The sequence below is a fragment of the Struthio camelus genome, chromosome 1, assembly GCF_040807025.1.
Source record: "Struthio camelus isolate bStrCam1 chromosome 1, bStrCam1.hap1, whole genome shotgun sequence".
NCBI lineage: Eukaryota > Metazoa > Chordata > Aves > Struthioniformes > Struthionidae > Struthio > Struthio camelus.
The window spans coordinates 209,940,450-209,963,224 of record NC_090942.1 but is presented as its reverse complement, the minus strand read 5'-3'; the positions used below and the strand labels follow the sequence as shown (position 1 = coordinate 209,963,224).

General features: G+C 35.7%; 1 protein-coding gene across 5 annotated transcripts in view; it reads left to right on the top strand.

Annotated features, from left to right (window-relative positions):
- CNTN5 (contactin 5) overlaps positions 1 to 22,775 on the top strand; it is a 656,947-nt gene that overhangs the window by 368,660 nt on the left and 265,512 nt on the right. For all 5 annotated transcript variants that reach the window (XM_068930406.1, XM_068930402.1, XM_068930403.1 and 2 more), the window contains one exon: positions 20,047 to 20,265. In XM_068930406.1, the coding sequence (XP_068786507.1) occupies positions 20,047 to 20,265 (219 nt within the window). The remainder of the gene's footprint in view (positions 1 to 20,046; positions 20,266 to 22,775) is intronic.

The window sequence follows — 22,775 nt, the reverse complement described above, 5'->3', positions numbered from 1 at the left end:
TGTAAAACCCATTCAAAACGGTTGAAGACTCAAGTGCAACTGTGAAGTGAAAAAAATGACAAACATGTATACGTATTCATATATGCGTATATAATCAGAATTCTGATATACATGATTAGTCAGTAGTATTGTTCATCTGAGACCAAGATCTGTTTATTTACATCGTATTTTCATTTGTCTCTGCTGCTTAAATAAAGTGTCTTTAACATCCAATTGGATTTTTCAAACTATTCCTTCAAGACAGCATATTTCAAATGCCTTCACCTCATCCTTATGGCTGAAAAAATTTCTGGTCCTTGGTGGTTGCCTTGGGTGGAAACTCCTTTTTGCTCTGAGGAGAGCCTTCTCAGTCCACCACGGTCAGAAACTCGCTGTCACGAATCAGCCCTCCAGACTGGTGGCTTAACTTGGCAGCCTATTAGATGGGCTGCAGGCAGGAAGCAAATCCTGTAGTCAGGCGGCTTTAAGGAGTTCAGAGGTTCCTGCTTGTCAGGACTGAGAGAACACATCCATCCCACAAGGCGGAAGTCTCTTCTCCAAAAGGAAGGTATTATACTTTTGGTAAACGCTAGGTTCGTTCGTCAGTGGATATGGGTTCGATACCCTGCTGTGCCACAGGATTTTTGTTTTAGCATCTAGGTTGGTCATTTGAGATATGATTAATGTAATCCTAAATTAGATCCCTAAATAGAGTGGAATATATAACTTTAGAGGTATTTGCTTTAGAATGAATAGAATTCAGAATTTCTTAGACATTTCAGAATAAGGACATTCCTGCCTGACCGTTTTTATGAAAATCAGTACAAGAACAAAAACAAAAACAAGTGAGAAATCCATCCACCCTGATAATATTCAGTAAGTTAGTGGTTAAAGTGCACATTTAGGATGTGTAACTCAGATTCAGTTCATGCTTTTCCAGAGTTTGATCCTTTGTCTAACCAGTTGCTGATGAGTTCTCTGAACATCAGGGCAGTTTGCTAGTGAACTCTTGGCATTCTTCCTCTTTCAGTTAGCTTTTCCACCTGTCTCAGTAACGAAATATAAATCGGAGCAGGGCCTCGATCCGGGTTATTTTACGGCTAAAGGGAATGCTCTCACTGCTGATTTCTAAAATCAGTCTTTCTTTTATGTTTAGTAAATATTTATCTGAGAATTGAAAAGAACAGGGGCATGCATATAGACCTCCCATATCTTATATGAAAACCATATATAGCTAAACTTGAAGGTATTTTAGGATGATTTTTTCTCTCTGATTATATCAATATTTAAGAAGTTGTCCCAGGAAAATATTTGTCCAAATATATATATTCTTACATTTTTTTCACTTTGATAAGTAGATAATTCCTGATACAAAAATATTTTAAGAAACAAAACAAAAAATAAGAATAACAAGCTAGCTTTTAGGGGAAAGTTAAGTAATTTGATACAAAAATAATTTTTTTCTTGAAGATGGAATCTAGAATATCCTTTCATAGAAACATTTTGTACATAGCAAGTTGACATCAATGTTTTATGAACAGCTACTCACACGATGACAGCTCTACCTGCTACAACTCATACCCTGAAAGTTTTAAGATTTATTTTCTTCAAACTATTTTTTTTTTTTATTTTATCTTTTCAAGCTTGAATCTTCATTGTCACGGCAAGTTTTTAACATTCCCTCCCTAGCATCCAAAACCTGATTTGCAGGAACAGTGCAGAGGAAGTGAAAAATTGTGAGATTTACAGGGCTGTTGCTCTTCAAGAACCCTGTTACTGCTGAAAAACGTAAAAAAAAAAAAGCATAAGAAAATTTAGGTTACTACCTACAGAAATGAAGATCTGCAGCATGACTGTAAAAGATAATCTCAGATTTCATTTAAACATTAAAAAAAAAAAGAACTCTCTACTTTTCCATGTAAAAAGGCCCAGAAAAATGAAACTAAAAAAAATGGTTATGAGCACTGGAAGGCTTTTTAGTTACACTATCCTTTAAAGCTTTCTGCTCTTCACATACCCATTCCAAGCTGTAAGAGCAAACTAGTACTAATGAACTCAAAAGATTGTTACTTCAGAGAGTTAATGATGCCTTCAGGTAACTTCTACTAAAAATGGGATGATTTTCTGTAGACTTCCTGCATGCCATTCAGGAGAGGGGCTTCAGGTTTTGTGTGCCATCAGTGTGGTCTCTACAAGATAGAAGACCATATGCCAAAATGCAAAATTAGCATTGACTACTGGTTCTATTGGAACTGACTGAGAAAGTCAACATTGTTATGCATGATTCTTCTTTTGGATCTGCCCGGCTAATCAGAGATCCTTACATCTTTTATGACTATATACTTTTTTTCTTCTCTTTGTGGTTAGGTGTGGAGGAAGGGGTTAACCTGGGCAAAAGAAGTGAAAAGAAGAGCGGAGTTTTATCCTGTAGGTTCTGTAGAACTGAGTTCACAGAGATAGCACAAGTCCACTGCAGTCATTTCTGTTTTCAGTCAATGCAGTAACCATGGTGGCTGTAATCACAGCTATCTCAGTAAGGCTGTGTAAATAACCTTGTGCACAAATCTTTGGAAAGAATCCTCCTAAGAAAGTGTTAGAAAAACCTGCCGCAAACAGAGCAGAGTGCATAAGAGGCCTTTATTTTCCTCTGCAATCACTGTACTAAAGAATTGATGTTGCCTTCCAAACAGATAGAGAATTATTTGTGTTCCAAAGTTCCTGTTTTGAGACCTGTGAACATTTACACAGCCCACAGGTAAATTTCAGAATTGTCACCAGCAGTGACAGGTTATTCAGATTTCAAAATTTTGCAAACTCTGCTAGAACGAAGTTTTCACTCAAAGGTCAAGCAAAGTTTTAAATGAGCACAAGAGAGTTGGTGCTATTTTTCTAGTCTGAACCATCATCTGTCCTTAGAGGTGAAAGTGCTAGGAGCAGCTGATATTTATTTTTGCTATGTTAGTGAGCACTCATCAATAACATAACGTGAGGTTCTGATTCTACAAAAAACGAGTGTTTTTGCCAGGTGCTCTCTGGCACGGAGTTTTGATCCATTTCAGAAATCTTCGTCTCACTTTTATTTTTGGTCTGGCCGCTTCAATTTTGTCTATATTATCCTTTACTAGCTTCAGGAATACTATACTGCTGACTGTGTATTGTGCTGTTTCTCTTGTTGCCATTGATAACAAAATTACAAATGGAACTAGATGGATTTTTATGGTTATTTTTACTACCAGTGATTTACTGTAATTTTTTGAACCTTCCAGTTTCACTGCAACAGACTTTCAGTTTCTCTATGCACCTGGAATGTTCTCATCTGCTCTACCCTATTGCCAAGAATAAAATAATCATGAAGATCGGGGGGAAGAGACATAACTGACTCTCTCTCATTTTCTTCTTAAATCTATATATCTTCCATAACCTGGAATTTGACAGATCCTCTCCTGTGTTTACTTATTCTCTTTCCTTTTCCTAGTGCAAAAGTTGTTCAGTGCCAATCACCTATGGGGGTTTGATGTGGGAGTAGGAGAAAAAAGTAATATTGCAGTTTTAAAATTCCACACTTTCTGCAGAGGATTTTCCTTCAAACTTAGTTCCAGTGGCTAATAATGAGCACCTATAAAATAAAGCCTCTCCCGTTTTAGTAAGTTGAATTTTCAGATTGTAAAGCTCAGGAAGAGCCAGGAACAACTTCCAATTTTAGAGAGACTTTGCTTTTTTTTTTTTTTTTTTCCTTTGAAGAAGTGATGGAGAATGCAAAAGTTGGGTGAATGTAAATCTCATTAAATAGCACATGAAATGGATGGGCCTCCTCAGTTCTGCTGCCCGCAACACCAGATGTGTTTCTGACTGCCAAGTTCTGCCTCACCAAGCTATTTTATGAAGCTCACTGAGAGAAGACAAAGAATGGAGGATAGAGAAATCCAGCATCAGTTCCTGTCACAAGGCTTTAAAAAGAAATAGCCTTTCCCTGCTGTCATTTGTTATAACTTTCAGAAACTCAACTTGTATTCCATATTGAGAGCTAAAAGCAGCAGCATAGAAACATCTGATCCACGTGGATCCCATACAGAAACAAGAATGAGAGCTTTTGAGAAGCCTCTTCCTCCTTTGAGAGTCTGTTGATGCTAGCTGGAAGAGGAGAGACAAAAAATAGTTTGGCCTTGAGAACAATGAGATGTCTGCATGCTCTATAATATTTTTAGAGCTATTTTTCAGCCCAAGTTCACTCCTCTGGAGGACGATTATGCAAGTAAAACTTCACCAAGTAAATATATCAGTAATAAAATCGTAATGTTTTCTCTTGTTCATCCTCATGGAAGGCTACTAGGGAGACAATCCTCAAGGTTTGGCTCTACTTCCATATATCAATATATGGAAGAGATGTGAGACTGCTGCAAAAGAGACCAGGCCAAAAGTGTACACTAATCACTCCAGATGTGCTTTTACATAGACATAGCCACAAAGTCAGGTCTTTTTCTGTAGGAGAGGAGGTCCAACAGCTCAAATTAGGGTTTAAGCATCAAATATTAAAACAGTAACTGTCAAAAACATAAAAAGTCCTTCAGGCAAGCATGAAATGAATGTTTTGAAAGTCTCCTGGGAAGTCTCCATAGGCCTTCAAGAATTAACTGCATAACCGTCACCATGCACACAAGAAGTGTGCAGTAGAAACACAGGGTTTTGCTGCTAAAATTAGGAGGCAAAAGTGTCAGGTTGCTGTGTGTACAGTAATGTAGAGACTCCAATATGACAGTCTGTGGACCCCAGTGTGAAAATGAATAGAATAAAATTACATGAAATAGACTTTATTGACTAATGAGATCCCTAAATCTAGTCTTCTTTGGAGACAAATAGAGATGGGCTCTGGCATACAAAGGATTTTGGTATGTTGTTATAAAGTAGATTTTCCCATATGCTTCATTAGTAGACATTGTTGCATTTTCCCCTCAAGCTATTTTACATTATTTATAATGTAGAAATAATTTGGCTCTGGAAGCCACGGAGGACTCCCCCAAAAGGCCACACCTCTTGTTCTGACCCCATGCTACACTCTGGCTGAAACATCATAGAATGACAGTTCTATGGACATTATTATACTTTCAAAGTAAGAGAAGTTTCAGGTAAGTAAAGGTATTTTCTCTGTTATCGTGACTGACATTCATTGTCGTCATGCAAAGCCATGGATGGGAACTTAAAACAGACGTAACGCAAATTCCCTTCAAATGACAAGGCTTATTAATTCAACATCTTTTCTTTATAGAAAGGTTTTGGAAATGAAAGCTAAAGCCTCACGCTTCAAAACAGTCGCACTAAATGTGTTTACTGTAAAGTTCTGTATACCAACTAGATGACTTAGAATAAATCTTTCTAGTCTGTGCTACTCATACTTAAAAATTTACTTACATGACAGTACAAAATTACATTTTAACAGAGAAAACTATTATAAATTCTCCTGGAAAGGGACTTACTCACATTTTAAACAGCCTTGACTGATCTCAAAATCTTCTTTACTTAAAAATTCCTGCTATATTACATACCTATAAAGGGACAACTAGATTTTAAAAAGGAAATCAGCAATAAACTCAAAACAGTTCAAGATCAGATAATCCTTTTCTTATTGTTGCCCATCTGTACTCCTCTAAGTGCATAGCAAACTGATGCTACTTAGAAATGTAATAGACGTTTCCAGTTGCCTCAGAAAAAAATCCTTTGTGGTGACTTCTAAAATCAACTGTGCTGTATTTTCTCAGCTGTATTTTACATTTTTATTGCTTATTCACTTGATGTACATATGGGGACTAAGTTTTGTCTATCATGGTGTTTCACTGCTGGTTCCAACAGTAATCCCATTACATCTGTTACAGTGCCAATGCTTACAGATGATTTGTTTCCCACATAGATGGCTCTAATGCATTTATACGTTTTATTAGAATCATGTATGCAAATTTATAATAATGTTGCTTGCTGGTATAATTTTCTCTTTTAGATTTGTTGTTGCAGTTAGTAATAAGAAAACGTGCTTTGGTTCTAGCTTGATAATTATCACATCATGTATTTCTTCTTGTTAATTCCTAATAGATCCTCTTCTTCCCTATTGCATTATGAAAAGACTTGGCAATGTACTCAGAATAATTTCTTTGAGTTTGTAATAAATCTTTGACTAGTTTACTCAAAGGCATGTTGCTGCCAGCTACTGGATGAAATGATTTAAGAGGGCCACTTTGTTGAACTATATTGTGGCATTCATGGGAAACTGATTGAATCATTTTGATTGTGAGTCTCCATCTGAGACTTCAGACCTCCATCCTCCTTCAAATACCTCAGAAGATAAAATTATGAGGTCTATGTGTAATGCTGAGATCTTTTAGTTGACTGTAAAGTATGTAAAGCAGCTATAGTCTGCTAACTTTTTGTGTTACTTATTGTTTTTGCCTTCTAGTCTGTTAACTGGTGTGCTTATTTACCCTGAATCTATATAATACCTTTTCCAGTGTGTCTAAAGAGGCTACCTCTTCATACTGCCCTACTATGTGTTTTAAATACTACTAATAATAGCCAGTTAGCATTTTTGACACCTATAAAATGGATCCTTCAGTTTTCTGAAGGTTATTGAAAAGGTAAAATGACTATAAATAGCCTCAGGTTGATCTAAGTCCAACTTCTAAAAGTAATTGAGGCACTTAAAAGCCATTGACTTTCACTGAGAATAAAGGTAATATTTCCAAAGGATATTTCCATAGGCTCCAGGTGAGAGAAGTTTTTCTCATTTGATTTTTTACCTAGAATCCACGGAATCTATTGCTGAACTTGAAAATTAAAATCATCCTATTTCTAAAATTTAGCAAACCACTAGGTAGCTCCCTTTTAAATAGCACTTTCTGCTTTAACTGGCTGACAAAGCACTTGTGTTCATGAATTTTGTTAGTAGTCCTATTATTATCTTTAAATAATTTGCATTTTGTTGGGGACGGTGCAGCCACAGTTCTCTGCATTCTAAAGAACTGTGTGAACAGCCCAAGTCTGTGTCCTTCAAGCAGCTGCTGGTCTCTCTTGATGGCCACATCCTTTTGATGACCTTCCTTTCAATTTCACTTGTTTCATTACAAGTGTGGGCTCTCCACCATAAACATGAATAAATAAATAAACAAATGAATAAAGTTTAAAATAGGAAATGTGCACAAGGAGGCACCAGAGCCTCTGGTTAGAAACAACCAATATGAACACAAAGGAGAAGAATTAAGAATTACCTGAAGAGACCATGGAAGACGTTAGCGTTTTACCAAAACAAACTTAGGGAAATAGTTTCCAGCTTAGGGAAATAGCGTGTATATGAGTTTGTGTTATGGATTAACCAGGTGCTCCGCACAGGTACATATCCCTGAACAGTGTAGCCTGACTTGTTTCACTACAAAAACTGCAAAAAAAAAAAAAAGAATTTTGAATGCTTTGGGAGATTTGTGTACTCAGCTCTGTTGGTACATCTCAGTTAGCCTCAGTTCAGGTTTTCAGGCAAAGAAGATAAGAAACAAGCTTCAGCTTTTCATGGAACTGCTGCTTCCATGCAGAAAGCTAGTGAAATAAAGTCCAAAATAACAAGGCCTTTTTTTTTTTTATTTCAATTTTATGATTTTTGAAAACACTTCGGAAGCAAAGCAAAATCCCATACCCTCTTAACAGTCTGTATAGAGAAGCAGTCCTCAACCAATATGCCACTTTAAGTACTCCAAAATACTTAAGACATGTTTTGCCAGTGTATTTATACAGATCACTAGAATGAATTTCAGTCTCTGTATGTAAGGTTTGTTTAATTCTTAGCAATTACTGTTTACAGCTATTCAGGGCACTGACAATACATCCAGTGATTAATTTATAGGATTCTTAGGGGAATGCTAAGCCACAGAAAGGTCTCAAAGAAGCAAGTGGAGGTGGAGAGTGCCCTGTAAAATATTTACCAAATACTAGAGCAAACCACAGAGAACTAGAGAAGGGCCCAAGGGTAGGGAAGAGTACATTAGCTGCCTAGAAAATAACATTAGCTGCCTAGAAAATAAAAACATGCTTTAAACCGGGATATAGATATTTTAAAGGGAATGAAAGACTGCCTACTTTCACTGCACAATGAACACACATAACTAGGATAATTTATAAGAACTTGTATTACAGGAATAACAAAAAATGTTCATCATCCTATGTAACTTTTAATTCATTGTGCAATTTAATGAAAGCTTTACATTAGCCATGAATCACAAATGATTATGCAGTAATCAAAAGTTTACCTACAACTTTCTACATCAGAGTAAAATTGATCCTTCTCAAAAAGAAAAAGTCCACTGAGAAACATTTTGTGTATTGTTTTGTTATTTTAATTAAGCAGCTAACAGTTAATCTAGCTGTCATTTACTTGTACAGCTTTCAAAATGTGGACATTCTTTCATAATGAAAAGAAATTCTGCAAAATTCCTTAAACTAGGCGTACAGCTGTTACCTCTCCAAACTAATCTTAATTTGTAGATTACATAAACCTGTTAAATTCCAGTTTTGCAAACTTATTAACATATGATCTCTTCTCGGGAGCGATCTCTCTCCTCTCTTTTACCTGCCTTCCATTCCTTCAAGAAGCCTCTTAACAACTTCATTGCTCGCGGTACTTGTATCTTTTGTTGAAAAATGTTCCAAATGCGTTCAGCCAAAGATGAAAGACCTTTACACCTGTTATGATGTATAAAGAAAAGTAAAATCTTTTACAATTTTTTCCATAAGTTTTCTTAAATAAGTGGCCTATTCCTCTTAAATTTCATTTTCTTTAATTCACATAAATTTGAAGAAAGAGGAGCTATTTAAATAACAAAGTGTGCCTGTGCCTTGTTGAAAGTGATGCCTGGTGATGTGAACCTGAAACAGTATCCTCTTCTCTTTTAAAAAGAGCACAGTTTTTGCTCACATGCATGTTTAGCAATGTTTTAAATGTTTTTTAGCACATCTGTATTTTGATGGTAAAGATTACAGGGTTAGCTGTGGTTTGGTTTATGAGAGATGAACCAGGAGTGGGCAGGCTAGACTTGGGTGCTGCCTCCCCTCCTACCTACCTGGTCTCCAGGGCCAAAGGCTGCCGCCTGGAGGTCCCTCTTCACCTCCCTTCCCCCAGCCAGGTCTCCTGTTGGGCAGCTTGGACCCCACATCCAGGGGTGGGGGAGAGGACCTGGAAAACTGATAGGTAAAAAGGCAAACAAAAAGACATAATTCTCCCTAGCAAGTGTATGCATAAAACAGAGCAAAGAAGAAGTGGGATAAACGTAGGAGAAAATACCAAGCAATAACAATGCTCACAGCAGCAGTCTAGCTGGCCTCATTGCGTAGGCATCACAGAAGAAGAAAGTTTTTTCAGGAGGGCTCTGAGGGAAAATGATAAGGTGGCAATAAAGATGCTAATTGGAAGCTAATTCCATGTTTGAAGGGCAAATGTGGTTTTTGAAAACAGCACCCGAGAATTTTAAGGCAGTCGTCAGAGCTTGTGTTCTAGCAGCAAGAGACACCCTAGTATTTTTGAGTTAGCTCACGATGTGCGTTTCAAAACCACTCCAAAAAGTAACATCCTCAGTTATGTTCTTCTGACCAAGCAGCAGTATGAGCATTTAAAAAAATTATAGTTTTGCAAATGTAAACGTATTTCCATTTCCAAGAAAATCAGCAGATAGTATCTTATGTACACGGACTATTAAGATTTTGACTGCTTCACATCTTCATGGTGTTATTAATAATTTAATTAAGCATTTCATATAAACAATGTCAATGGAAAATTTCTCCTGTGCTGTGGATTGATCTGTTGCTGTCCACTTAACAATGATACGCATATTGCTGTAGGAAGGAAGGGTTAGAAATAATGATTTATATCCATCTAATTATTTTAATTGACTTGTGTTGAAATAGTTGGCCTTTGGTACTTGATTCTCTCTTCACATTCAAAATTGACAGCTCACTATGATATTCATCAGCCAAAGGGAAAATAAGTTAAGATTTCAATTATAAGCACGCAGGATGGGCCAAACTATGGATCTTACATTAGTAATGCTTCATGCTTTCTTGTTACAGAATACATGTCACCTTTGAGATGAAAAATATTGTATGACAAGTACCTGAAGAAGTAGAACTATGAAGTATATTTAAAAATTGACAAAAGAAAACCAGTCAGGAGTCTGGGGGGCCTTCTTTATATATGCCCAGAAATGACACCTAGTAAGTAGCATCCCTTTTCAGGCCAAAGATCACAAGATATGCAGAAGAACCTGTTTATTTTTCAGGAAAAGTTTGAGTGCTTAGTATTTAGAGGAGTTTAATATCTTCCTCTAATACATTGCATTTTTTAATTATATTTTCTATTTATTTTTCTGTCTAGAGAAGAAAAAGCAGAAATGAAATTACTAACGAGAGTACTAAAAAGTACTACAACAGTAAAATGAAAACATTGATTCTGTCCCTCAAAGTTCTCCTCACAACTTGAGTAAAGTAATTCTGTGACTGTATTATGTCAAATAATACTGTAGTTTTATTCAAATCATGTGAACCATTCACACTTTAACTAGTGTTTATCAGTACCCAGACTTTTGGTAAGACATATGTATGATTCTTCAATACCATGAAAGTTAGTTTTCTTCATGGCTTATTATTCAGAAAAGAACCAGCCACAGACGAGATTATAACTGGTTTTTCACATGAATGAAACTGAGACTTCTTCCATCCACCTGTCCATCCACGTTAGCTATGGCAATTTCTTACTCCCTCCAAATTATCATAGTAGCTCCACTGAAGTTAGGATAGGAAGGTGTAAAATGATGGACCCAGCTAAAATCTAACTGACTGCAGACAAATAAGGACATATTAGAGAAAACTAAAAGAAATAAAACACTGCATTTCCTCCAGTACACCACTCTCAAACAAAAATAGTAACGGGAGATGTTCCTTAGTGAAGGAGGGGAAAAAAACATCAAAATGTTATCTTAGTTTTGAGTGCAATATAAGATACTTGAAGAAAAATGTTGAAATAGTAAACTGGCTCTTTGCAGATTCAGATTGCAAGAGCTAAGGAGGTTTGAGAAGTGTTAGATGCAATGCTAACCAGTTTCAACATAATTTTCTTTTTTCTTTTTCTCGTCTGTCTCCATTTATAACAAGAAAGGATCAACGCTGACATGGAGCAATTCTGTTTCATTCCACCTTTTGAATGTTGCTGGAAAAATAACAAGCAACAGTGGCACCTAATGTGTAATAAAACAGATGTTCAAACTGAAGTTAATAACTGTATGATTAGTTTTTCTTGGTTATTTTCCTTGGAGCCATATGGCATGTTATATGAAAGTTAAAATGTAGGGTCATGTGAGGCCATCATTTTTTAGAGTTCATCGTTATGGAAGTCAGTAGTGAGATAACATATTAATGTTATTTGTGTGTATCATTTTTTTGATGTTTGAATAAGGCCTATTTTGGAAGGTATTTTTCTAATGATATAATCAATATATTTTTCTCATAACATTTAAAGAAAGATAATATCTTAATTTTTCAGGCAAATTTGTTTATCCAGTTTCTTAGGTGGCGTGGGAATAGTGATGTCCTCATCTGTCTACACTGTCCTCTGTTAGTGCTATTTTTCAGGTAAAACTGGCCTGAAACTGCTTTTCAGTACAAAAACTGGCAGAAAGATACCATACATCAGCAATGAGTAAGCCATATCTATTATGTTAAAAATAAGAGTGCACAAAATGTAAGTAATAAATAGTTTGCTGGACTGAATTATAAATTTTTGCTGATATTATTTGGAGTTAATTTTTCCTGCAATAAACTTATAAGAAGAAATATTCAAAAAATAGTTAGATTTTTTTTTTACACCTGAAAAATGCGTTTCATGACTTGACTTCAAGTAACTTGAAAAAGCTGTAAAAAGCACTTACTGAATATAATCAGTGCATTTCAGTCTACACTAAGTCAGAAGCATACCACCTAGTTGTAATCTGTATATGATATTAGCATGTTTTGATAGAGAAAATATTAAGTGTTTTAACATAAAATATGACACAAAATAATCTCAAAGAACTTTTCTCAGCTTGAAGTACTTCACTTTGGACAAACAATCTCCTATAATTAGATTACATTAATACTTTTGTTATCATAACTGTAATTGTAAACATTCTGTAGCTGAAAGTATTCTGTTTTAAATAGTGGATGTTATATATTGGATGCAAAGTGAGAATAATTGGGTATATATTGAATCATCTGTTTACTGCATAGTAAGTATGAAGTGGAAGCAAGATGGGAAACAGATTGTTTTCTTCCGTAGGAAGGGAAACAGTGACTAACTCTACAATTCAATTATTCAAAAAAATTACTCATAAAAATTGATGACATTTAAATTAGCTCTAACAGTGTCATGTTCCAAAGATGCTGATTCATTTGCTAATAGCCCCTGGAAATATTCTTTACTATCTTTCAGTCAATGCTTTCAATGTTCAAAACAGTTTCCATTTGTTACTTTAAAGCAAAACAAAATGTACCCCCAATTTTTTTTTTCAGATCTGTTTATGGTATTCTTCCTCCTCAGATATGCTGCCTTATATGACCAGTTTTCTGAGAGAAAACTGAAGTGCTGTAACATGAGGCACCACTTGGGATTTTCAAATCAAGTTATTTGTATATTCCTTGAACACTGGACTATTTACTCTTTAAATACTTACTCTTCTGGACAAAGTCCTAGCATCAGTTTTTTACCCAAGAAAAAGATTTTGCCAAGAGATCCTCTTTCCCTTTCCCATATTTTCATATCTGTGGTGAGAAATGTTGATCAAGACTGCCAGCATATTTTCTCTGAGAACTTCCAGCTTCTAAATTATCCCCCACTGCCTCTTTGGAAAACCCATTCAAGATCAAGAGATCATCACTCTATCACAGAAGGACGCTATTTTGAAGGAAAAAGGCACAAAAGAGCTTGATCTATTTATGATGAAAGGACTAAGATTAATTTGAACAAGTTAAAAGGTTTATATATCGGCTACTCATCTTATTATCCTTTTAAACTTTGTAGCAAGAAGTAGCCGTTCACTGGGCATGTCCATCACATCACATGCCAGAAGTTCCTCTTTCTCTTCAATGACTACAAAGTGAACCCAGCCTGCGTAGCTCCAGTGTAGATATCCAGATTTTAAATGTTTAAAATGAGGTTCCTAGTAAAGGTGTCAGTCTTCTTGTTGGTTTTAGTTTGTTTTTGATGTTTGGCTGTATTTCCTTGTGTTTTGACTCTTAACTAGGATATAATAGCACCTTTAAAATTAAATTTCTGACAAGGAAAATAAGCCACACAAAGTGGAAAGTGTGCAAAGGAGAACCAGATACATTAAAAAATTCATGAGAAAATCTACTGAGCTCCACTTTTTTCTTTTTCTTTTTCTTTTTTTTAGTTACAGTTAATCTCAGTTGGTCAGGAAAACATAATTTAATTGACATTTTGATGTGTTTCAGGAGTACTCTTAACTTTCATAAGGATATATTCCATGCAGATACTGCCCTGAATGAACATCTTATCAGCTGAGTTTCTTAATATTCTTGTATATCTCCCTCTGGGTATTGCCAAGTTATATGTCATCAAGTAGTTTAAAAAGAAACCTGTGTGCATACACAGTACAAAATTGAAAGTATATTACTTTCTATAAAATTGAGAAACAGTACTACCAGTTTGCAGAATGAAGGGACTTATTTTTGTAAGCTTAGAAGAATGACCGCTTCCACTGGAATAATGTAATTAAAAGTTACAATGAAAAAAAACTGTGTTAGCGTTCTTAGTGACATTTGATTAAACATACTAGCTAGCAAAAATATACAAATGAAGGTCACATTTGCAAGTATTATAAGATATACTACATTTTAATTAGATAGTTGAGAAATGTCAATGAGTTAGCGACTGACCAAGAGTCACTTAAAAAATAAATACATAAAAAAAAGGAATGAAAGAAAGGGAAACATCACCCCAAGAGACAGAAGCTGTTACTCAAAAGTGGATTGTGCTTAGATTTCAAACACAACAATGAGAGTTTTCAAAAGAAGTTTTAGGTGATGAATTCAGCTAATTTGTCTTGTCATCTTCCTATATTAGAGGAAAGAACGTATTTTGGTCAAATTACAGTGTACCATTAATAAAGCTATGTTGAAATAGCACCAACATGTCAAAATATAGTAGGACAGTGCTCATATTTTATATTTGAACAGATAAACTGTATGTAAGGAACATGTAGAACCATTTGTTATCCTGGGGAAAAAGATCCTCTTCCTCTCAGAGTCAGCTTAGTTTCCCCATAGCACACATTAAATTAAACTGAATTTACCCTGACACAGCTGAAAATAGCTATTAAATGTTTGAGAGTAAACTTCTTTTAAATAATCTAGAAATTCATATTTTCACTTCTAAAAAAAGAACCTGAAATCAATAGAAGACGTTTCTGTTACCTGTGGTGCTGTTTTTCCTTAGATCGAGAGCAGCTTGTGCTGGAAATAATAAAAGCTGTATGAATAATTTAATCAGTTGACATAGACTCATTAAAAAGTTACCGAAATACTAATTCCAATCATAATTTGCGGTTGAAAATCACATTTAAGAAAATGTACATTGTGAGGAAAAGATATAGTTTATCTTAAAATTGTCATACTGTAGTTAAAATAGCCATAGGGCTGGCAGTTCTAGTCCGCTTAGTCCAAATGACTATGAAGTCTAATCAAAGCTGCTGATTTTATTGCGTCTGGTTTCCAGTTGTTTATATCTTTGCCATTTGGGCTCAGCTCTCCCTTACCTGTGTCTGCCTACACCTGACTAACGTCTGGATCTTTCATCCTAAATATTAAATCTATTCTAAGAATGAGGTTAGGGAAAATACAGTTTCTTTGTGAAGCTCAGGTGCACCAGTGTTTTGAGAGGTACCCACAGGTCTTTGATGGAGTTTCTGAGGGATTTTAAGGGAAGACTGTGGTAAAGCTAGAAACAACATTAGAGAATAGCATCTCTGCTCTAGCAGTTTAAACTACGTACTTAAATAATGGAAAAGAAATTTATTCTCCCAAATCTCAGAAGTCTAATCCAAACTGAATTAAAGGAATAATTTTATTGTAAATAGTACTCCAACGAAAATATATTCTAATTAAGCCACTGCAGCTAGACAGTTTAGAAATCTAAATCTCTAGAGGCAAATGATCGGATTAGGAAGTGGGTTTGTTTTCAGGTAAGCCTGGTTTCTGCTCTAGTTGTCACTAATGATCACAGGCTACAGGCTTTCAGTAAACACAATAAGAAATATTTGCTTATGTATAATTTATTAACCATTTCCCGCTATGTTTTACAAGAGAGGCTTTACTCAGATGCAGCATCCCCATGAGCATGACAAAGCAGTCAGAGTCAGGGTGAAACTTTGTGGTAATCATTAATCCCAGCCAAACAATTATACCACGAAAGGTCAGAAACTGGCTTACGTAGTTCTGCCATTACTGCAGGACCTTTTCACCATGTAGAGTGACTTTTTGTGTCCTTTCCCTCTCTTTCCACCCTCAGTACCTTACATTCATGCCATAAGAGATCATGTTGATTCTTTCGTTCCTTTAAATGCTGTATTTACCACTGCAGAACAAGTGTTCCCTATCCTACTAGATAACACAGATTTTTAAAATGTTTTTTTCTTTTAAAGTGAGAAAAAAATTCCCACTTCTTGACTTGATGAGGCAGCACAGAAGGAGTTCATTTCACTGAGCTGCCTACACATACTATTTCAGCAAAAAGAAGTTGTCAAAACTGTTTCAGGGTTGTTGAATCCTATTTACTGGAACAGCTTATTGCATTGCACTAACACTGTATTCTTTTAAATATTAGCACTCTGGTAGAATGCATGCAAGGAAACAGGAGAGCTATAGTTGTCCTGAGAATGAGGGATACGACAACATCAAAAGCTACAGTTTAATTCATACTTCTGTAGAAAGTGAAACTGCATAGCACTGTAGATTTCAACCTGGGTGCTTTTCACTTTTATTCTAGCTACATGATATGTTGGTAAAGCTTAGACAGCCTGGCATGAGTTTTGCTACCGTTGCATTTTCTCCTCTCTCCCACCCCTCTCACTGCTTAGCCTTCCAGGTTGCTCTGGCTCCTGAAGCTTCTCAGTCCCCATTCCTCTGCAGATGTCTTCTTTCCCCCCCTGGAGGCTGGTCCTGCCTCACCACCTCTCTCCCAGGCTGCTGCAGCTGCTTAGAGGATTAATATTTATTTTGCTCTCCTGTTTATGGGTAATCAACAATATGGCCTAGTGGTAAACGAATTAAGTGTGATGGAGGGTATAACTCTTGGATGTATCTGTTTATAATGGCATCTATAGGTGCTATCTATCATTTGTCTTGTGTCAGTGGGTGGCAGGGAGGAAGGCTGCTTATTTGTCTTATTTCGTTTGCTGTGTGCTAGATCTGGCAGAACACAGTAGAAGGATGTTCCTCCTCTGTGAGCGAGATCATTTGAGGGACTTCTATGGAGTGCAGGTGGAGCTGGCAGAGAATGAGAGATGTAATAAGGAGAAGTGACGAATGGCAGACTTGTATGAGGAGCAGGGGCATGCCTGCATTTTATTCTCAGTGCGCATCACTGAGCTGGAAAACTTTAGTACGGGAAACAAGAGGAAGAGTTATAAAATAGTATATCTGTACAGAAAGTTGCAAAAGTTGCAAACAGTCGTGTACCTGCTCTTCTCACTTTCCACATTGGTTTAATACGAGGCAAGAGGAACCTGGAAGCTACGTTAAATGGTATGTTGTCCTCAAGCTAGGAATCGGGATTATTAGCTCAGGTATTACATTTCTAATTACTAATCTTCATTTCATTGCTAATGAAGCTACATACAGCTCTCAGACTAAGCCTAGCTCTTATCTGTGTAGCTTGGATAGCATACCCATCCAGGAATACTGTTCCATAGTTTTCCCAGTGAAATGATGTAAGAATAATTATTTGAATCTTCTCAAGCTGGAATAGATAAAATACTCAGAAACATCCTCTGTGAAACTGTTTTCTACTGTCAACAAATGGACTACACAGTTTAAAAGGTCTTCTGACCTTACAGTTTTATTCCTGATACACATATTGTATATCATACATTTAGAAGTCTGAGTTTGACAATATTTCAGCCACACAAACTAAGTATCGTTTGCTGAATGCAGTATTGGCACCAAGTTTTCCCAAACCCATGTACTTTTCCATAAAGCGAAAGAGTGTACAGCTAAAATATCATACTAAAAATAGAAAAGTGCCTGTACTTGCAAAAAATACTCAAGATTCATTACACATTCATTATGGATGTGAATGCAATCATGTTTCTTTTGGAAACCTTATTAAGGCTTATTATGCTGTGCTGTATAGTTTGGACCACAGGTAGGTCCACATTATTCTATTAAAAAAGAAAATTCCTAGGAGTGTTTATTTCCTCTATCAGCAGTCACTGCTGCTCCAGTTCTTGTAGAACAGAATATGTACCTGTATTCGAAATATGTAATGTTTTACTTCTGTATAAAAACATATCCAGGAATAGTTCTGTGAAACCACACTTTTCAACTTAAAACTTTCTATTTGCTTTCTGCTTCTTTATCAGGTATATTACAGATCATTTGTCCTCTTTAGTTAGAATCAAAAGAGTATGTGTGCGTTTATAGGGCAGAGAAATGTGGTATCTTTTCAAGGCAAGAGCACTTTGCATGGTGACCTGCAGTTCAACAATCCGGCCGCTTCCCAACTCCGTGTGAAAAAAACAGGAGAGCACCCAATGCCCCTCCATTCCTAGATTTTCTACCAAGTTTCCAGGAGAGTATCACCACCCCTGGGGATATCAGAGACTGTGACCTGTGAGGACCCAAGCTGCTCCACAGTGCACTGCAATACCAGCTTCTAGTACAACTTATTAGGTATTCTGCTGCCAGGACTCCTACGTTCACTACTGAGCACTTCTGCCCTCTGATGTAGACTATGCTAGAGTCTGCTCCCTCTCCTTTATATTGATATTCCCCAGGGAACATCATCTCTGCTCATGAGGAAGATGCCCATCCTGCACTAAGCCCTTCCTGAGATAAATTTAAACTTTGATGGTTCTACCACAGCTCATTTATCTGAAATTATTTTTATTTTAAAAGTCAAAAAATGTTTTTGTTCATAAGATAAATTAATATTTGGTGAGATAATAAGTCAAAAATGTATAAATTTCTTCAAGAGACCTCAGTGACGTTGGTGCTCTGATTTCTCAGAGAAATCAGAATGAAAGTGACTGATTTTAGTAGGGGAAGATTTTGTCATGAAATTTAAAGAATTCTTCAATATTCCCTGGGAAAGAACTAAAATACATAAATATTATAGGTCTTGCTAAAAATTACTGAGAAGTATATTCAAAGACAATTGAAAGACAATATTTTGTTGTACAGAAATCACATTATTATTCCAATGATAGTGTAAGAAGAGGTCCTATAAACTGTATTCCCATAGTTCATTGTAATTTTTAACCTTTAGCATAATATAGTTCTATTTTCTCTTTCTTTTTCAGCCAGGAAAGATGATACAAAACAGAATACTGTGCATTATGGAATAAATGGTTTATGAGACCACTGCGAAAAAAGCAGAGTTTTTCCAACTTGTGCTTTTCATCTCTGATTACTAAAGCTTTACTTATAACTCACTAAAATATTGCATAAGTGTATAACTTGTACGTATATAGTTTGCCTAGAAGAAAATGACTGTTTCCAAATACTATTTTTCTGTCACAAGCTTTGTAAGATAAAATGCATATTCCTCTAATTTTATATCATTCAAAGTATAAAATAATTAAATTAAATTAATTTAATTTAAATTTAAATAATTTAAGTTATGCTTAGAAAATCATTCTAAAAGCTCTTCAGCAGGTGGATGGCCTAATACGTTGAAGAGTTTTTATTACAATCCAGTGTATTTCAATTTTTTTGAAGAGGATATTCATAGTTTTTCATTTTTCATGTTATGTCAAGATGTGGAAGAAAGTCCAATTTATAAATATTTATCATCACCGGTGATAACAGAACAATGACCTTTTTTCTGCCAGATACTTCCATTATCCCAAGAAAAATCAATTACTTCACAGGCATTTCTTTGATATGCAGACTGACTCCCCTTCCTCATACACATCAATGTATTTTTAATGTTCTTCTCATACCCTGAAGACTTTGCTTCTTCAGCTGTTGCATGCTAAGGACAACCGATTTCAACAGGAATTCTGCTTGCTCACTTGCTACGTTTTATAGGTTATATGTTTATCTATGATAGTAATATAATTTTCTTAATAATATTTCTGCTGTATTTGGTGTTATTCAGGGACCAGAAAATTGGGGTATATTACTTGTTTGTGGACACTAAAATGTAAAATATGGGCAGAAAATAAAAAAAGGAAGTTTCAGAGGCAAAAATGGAGGTGACTTTGGCATATGCATGTTTGTGGGAAAGCTATATTTGTATATAAACATATTCTTTGGCTTTTTAACTAGTTTATTTGATTTGCAGAGTAGTGATGAAATGAAGAGTATGTTTAGCTTCTACGATTGTTTTTGGACTGCACATACTAAGTAATGGAACAATGTGAAGGAAAGATGATGGCTTGACAGCTACTTTTCTGCCTATCAGTGAGAGTCATAGGAATAGAATTAAAAATTTTGAAAACTCATGTTGCCATAGGTAAATAATTTAATAAGCACATGATTTTTACATTGTATTGAAACTGCAGGTGAACTTTTCTATCTTAAAGCTGCTGCCACCATTTCCATGTAGAATCTGAGCCCATCATGGATTTCAGGGTGTTTCTGATGCTCTATTTCCAGACAACAATCTTGAAGCTGTTTTTTTTTTCTTCCTTTTTTAATATGCTGAATAAAAATAAATCTCAGTTTTCTTAGCACTTCATTTTTGCCCATACTTTTTTAATACATAACTAAAATATACTTTTGATAAAAATGGTAGGTTATATGTCTACTCAGAATTCACTTCTTTTTTTTCAGAATATTCAGAAGCTGTTCCTGGCCTCCCCACTTCATATGCTGCTATCCTAAGAATTAAATCCGGTAGCTCATCTTTAGCCTCATTTAATTCAAAGAGCAGACCACGATTAAGCAGCCCTTCATTAGGAAGTGTATCTTCCCCAGGCTGGAGAGGAGCTGCACAACATTATCACTCTCCAACAAATCTTTACCACTTTTCAGAGGCGTTCAAGCATGATGGTAAGTCTAGTTTTCCTCTCTCAATCTTTGAAAAGAATGTGCTTATATTTGGTTGGCACATTTTTAAAAGCTGTACATTTTTATCATCAGCTTACTTCAGTATTTCTCAAATGTTATTTTGCTTTTACTAAAAAAAAAAAAAAGGTAAAAAGGAGCTTCTTTCCCTTTAGATTCTTCAGATTAATCTTAAAGTCACCAGCTAAAAATATTATTTCGTAAAGATTCCTATAGGGAATATTTTTATATATGAAAGGAGAAACTAGTGGTTTTAAATTCCATACAACATGAGTGTTCTATAAACTAATGCCCGTATAGCTGAAAAGCAAAGTAGTAAAATATCTCTTTTACATATATATCTATATAGATATATTCCTTTGGAATTTTTAGAATTTATTCAGGAATTATAGTAATAAGAATTCAGGATGAATAATAAAACATATAAAATAACTTATTCTCTAAATTATCTACACTGTAGAGTCAATTCTGTTGCATGCAACCAGTGCAATATGGTGCCATTTGCCTTTAAATGCAGAAATTCATAGTAACAATACATATTTACTTTTAAAAAGCCACATTTCTACTCCAGTACCTTTCATGATAATATTTATCTGAATTATATCCAAGAAAGAAAGAAGAAAAAATGGAAAGAGAGGGGGGAGAGACAAAGTGGTTGGAGGATATTTAAATATAATAGACTAATATAGTAACAGAAGAAAGATAGTAACAGAAGAAAACACAAATAACAGCCAGCCATTCAACAATGCACATGCAGCATAATGATTGTAACTACAGAATTATAGCTTCCAATCAATAAAGCCTTGTATGCGTTGAAAGTCGATGATGTATGCATGTGTGCTTTGGTGAAACAGAGATGGCTTAGGTGCAGGCTTGGATGTATTTCCTGAATTAAGGTTTATCTGGGACACAAACAATATGAGACATGCAACCAGATAAATTCTGTCTGATAACATTTCTGGAATTGGGGTAGGTTTCTGCATTTGTTTGTCTTGTGCAATATTGTTTGTAAGTAGACTTGACTAAACTTAGTTATTGTCCATGCACCTGACTTTGATAACTTGTCCCAGGCAGCTTGCTGTGTGTAGACAAAAATCAAAGATGAGGATTGGAACAGGAGTTGTACTGTCCTGGTATTTGACAGCATGAGTATCTGGAGACTGAAGTAGAAGCAATTGGTAGCTGGAAGGCAAAAGAAACAGACTTTATGAATAATGTAATATAAGCTGGAACTATAAAGCAGTTTCTCCCTGCATGACCCTGATTTTTCCATTTCATTTCCTTGAAAAGTCTGGCAACTTAGGGGCAGCTTATGTTGTTTATAGTTGATAAGAATTTTGACTGTTACACTTAAATCCTTGCTTTGAGAGGCCTGACAAATTTTACATTCATCTCATCCTAAGAGAATGAGATGGGATCCTCAGGCTAAGTGCTCCACTACCTAACTCCTTGAAGTTTCCAGGAGGTATGCCAAGACCATATCTGACATAGTCCAACAGTCCTGAGTATTACCAAAACACAGGGGACGCATTCCAACCCTGGAGCTGAGCTTTTGCTATTTTGCAAAAAGAAAGAGAAGATATGTTGATTGGCAACAAAATAAAAAGGGTCATAGCTCATAAGCCCTATTGGTCAGAGCACTGCTCTCAGAAGGATAAAACAGTCTTAGGAAGGTCACTCTATCCCTTTATGGCTCTTTGTAGACCCAGCTGTGAAGTCACAGACAGTTGCCCAGACAATTAAATCTGAGGCACTCGATTAATATTTTAAAAGCCCTTGATTATCTGAAGCACCTGCATGGCACAGATATGAGACAGGACTCAGGAGATTCAGCACTCTTCTGGCACAGCAGCATTGAGGGCCCTGTAGTGGAAGTCCAGGTAGGGTATTCTGCATCCTCCGAAAGGGCAAGAAACATCTCTGTTCAGGTAGCTGAATCCAACTTATTCTCTCAACCTCTCAGTTCAGGTCGTGGAAAATTTTCTATTAATGACTTTATGTTTGAGGAAAATATTTACCTTTGATATTTAGCAACCAGAAGTAAATTCATTATCTCAAGTGTTTGGCATTCCATTTACTTTAATTAGTAAATTTATTGTTTTTTATTTATTTGGCACGAAAGCCTATTTTGAGATTATACAGCTCTTGCAGGAAGAATATTATAGTTCCCTTCTTATAAACCTTGTGTGATAACTCATAGAGTTAAGTGATGATGTTTACTATCCACAGCCTACTAAATGAGAAAATGGTACAGCCCACAGCGTTTGTGTGGTCACGAGGGGCCTGCTGCAATCTTCAGGCAGGAATGAGAGGACATTAATAATAGGGAGAAAAACATATTTTATGTTATTACAGTAGAGACCTTGCATAATTCAAACATCTAATGCATGCACTCAGGAGCTAGGTTTGCCATGAGAGAAGACAAAATTCTTTTATTAGCTGCCTAAGTACACAGGTTCTCAAATGACTTCTTAAGTGATTTCCCAGTAGACCTG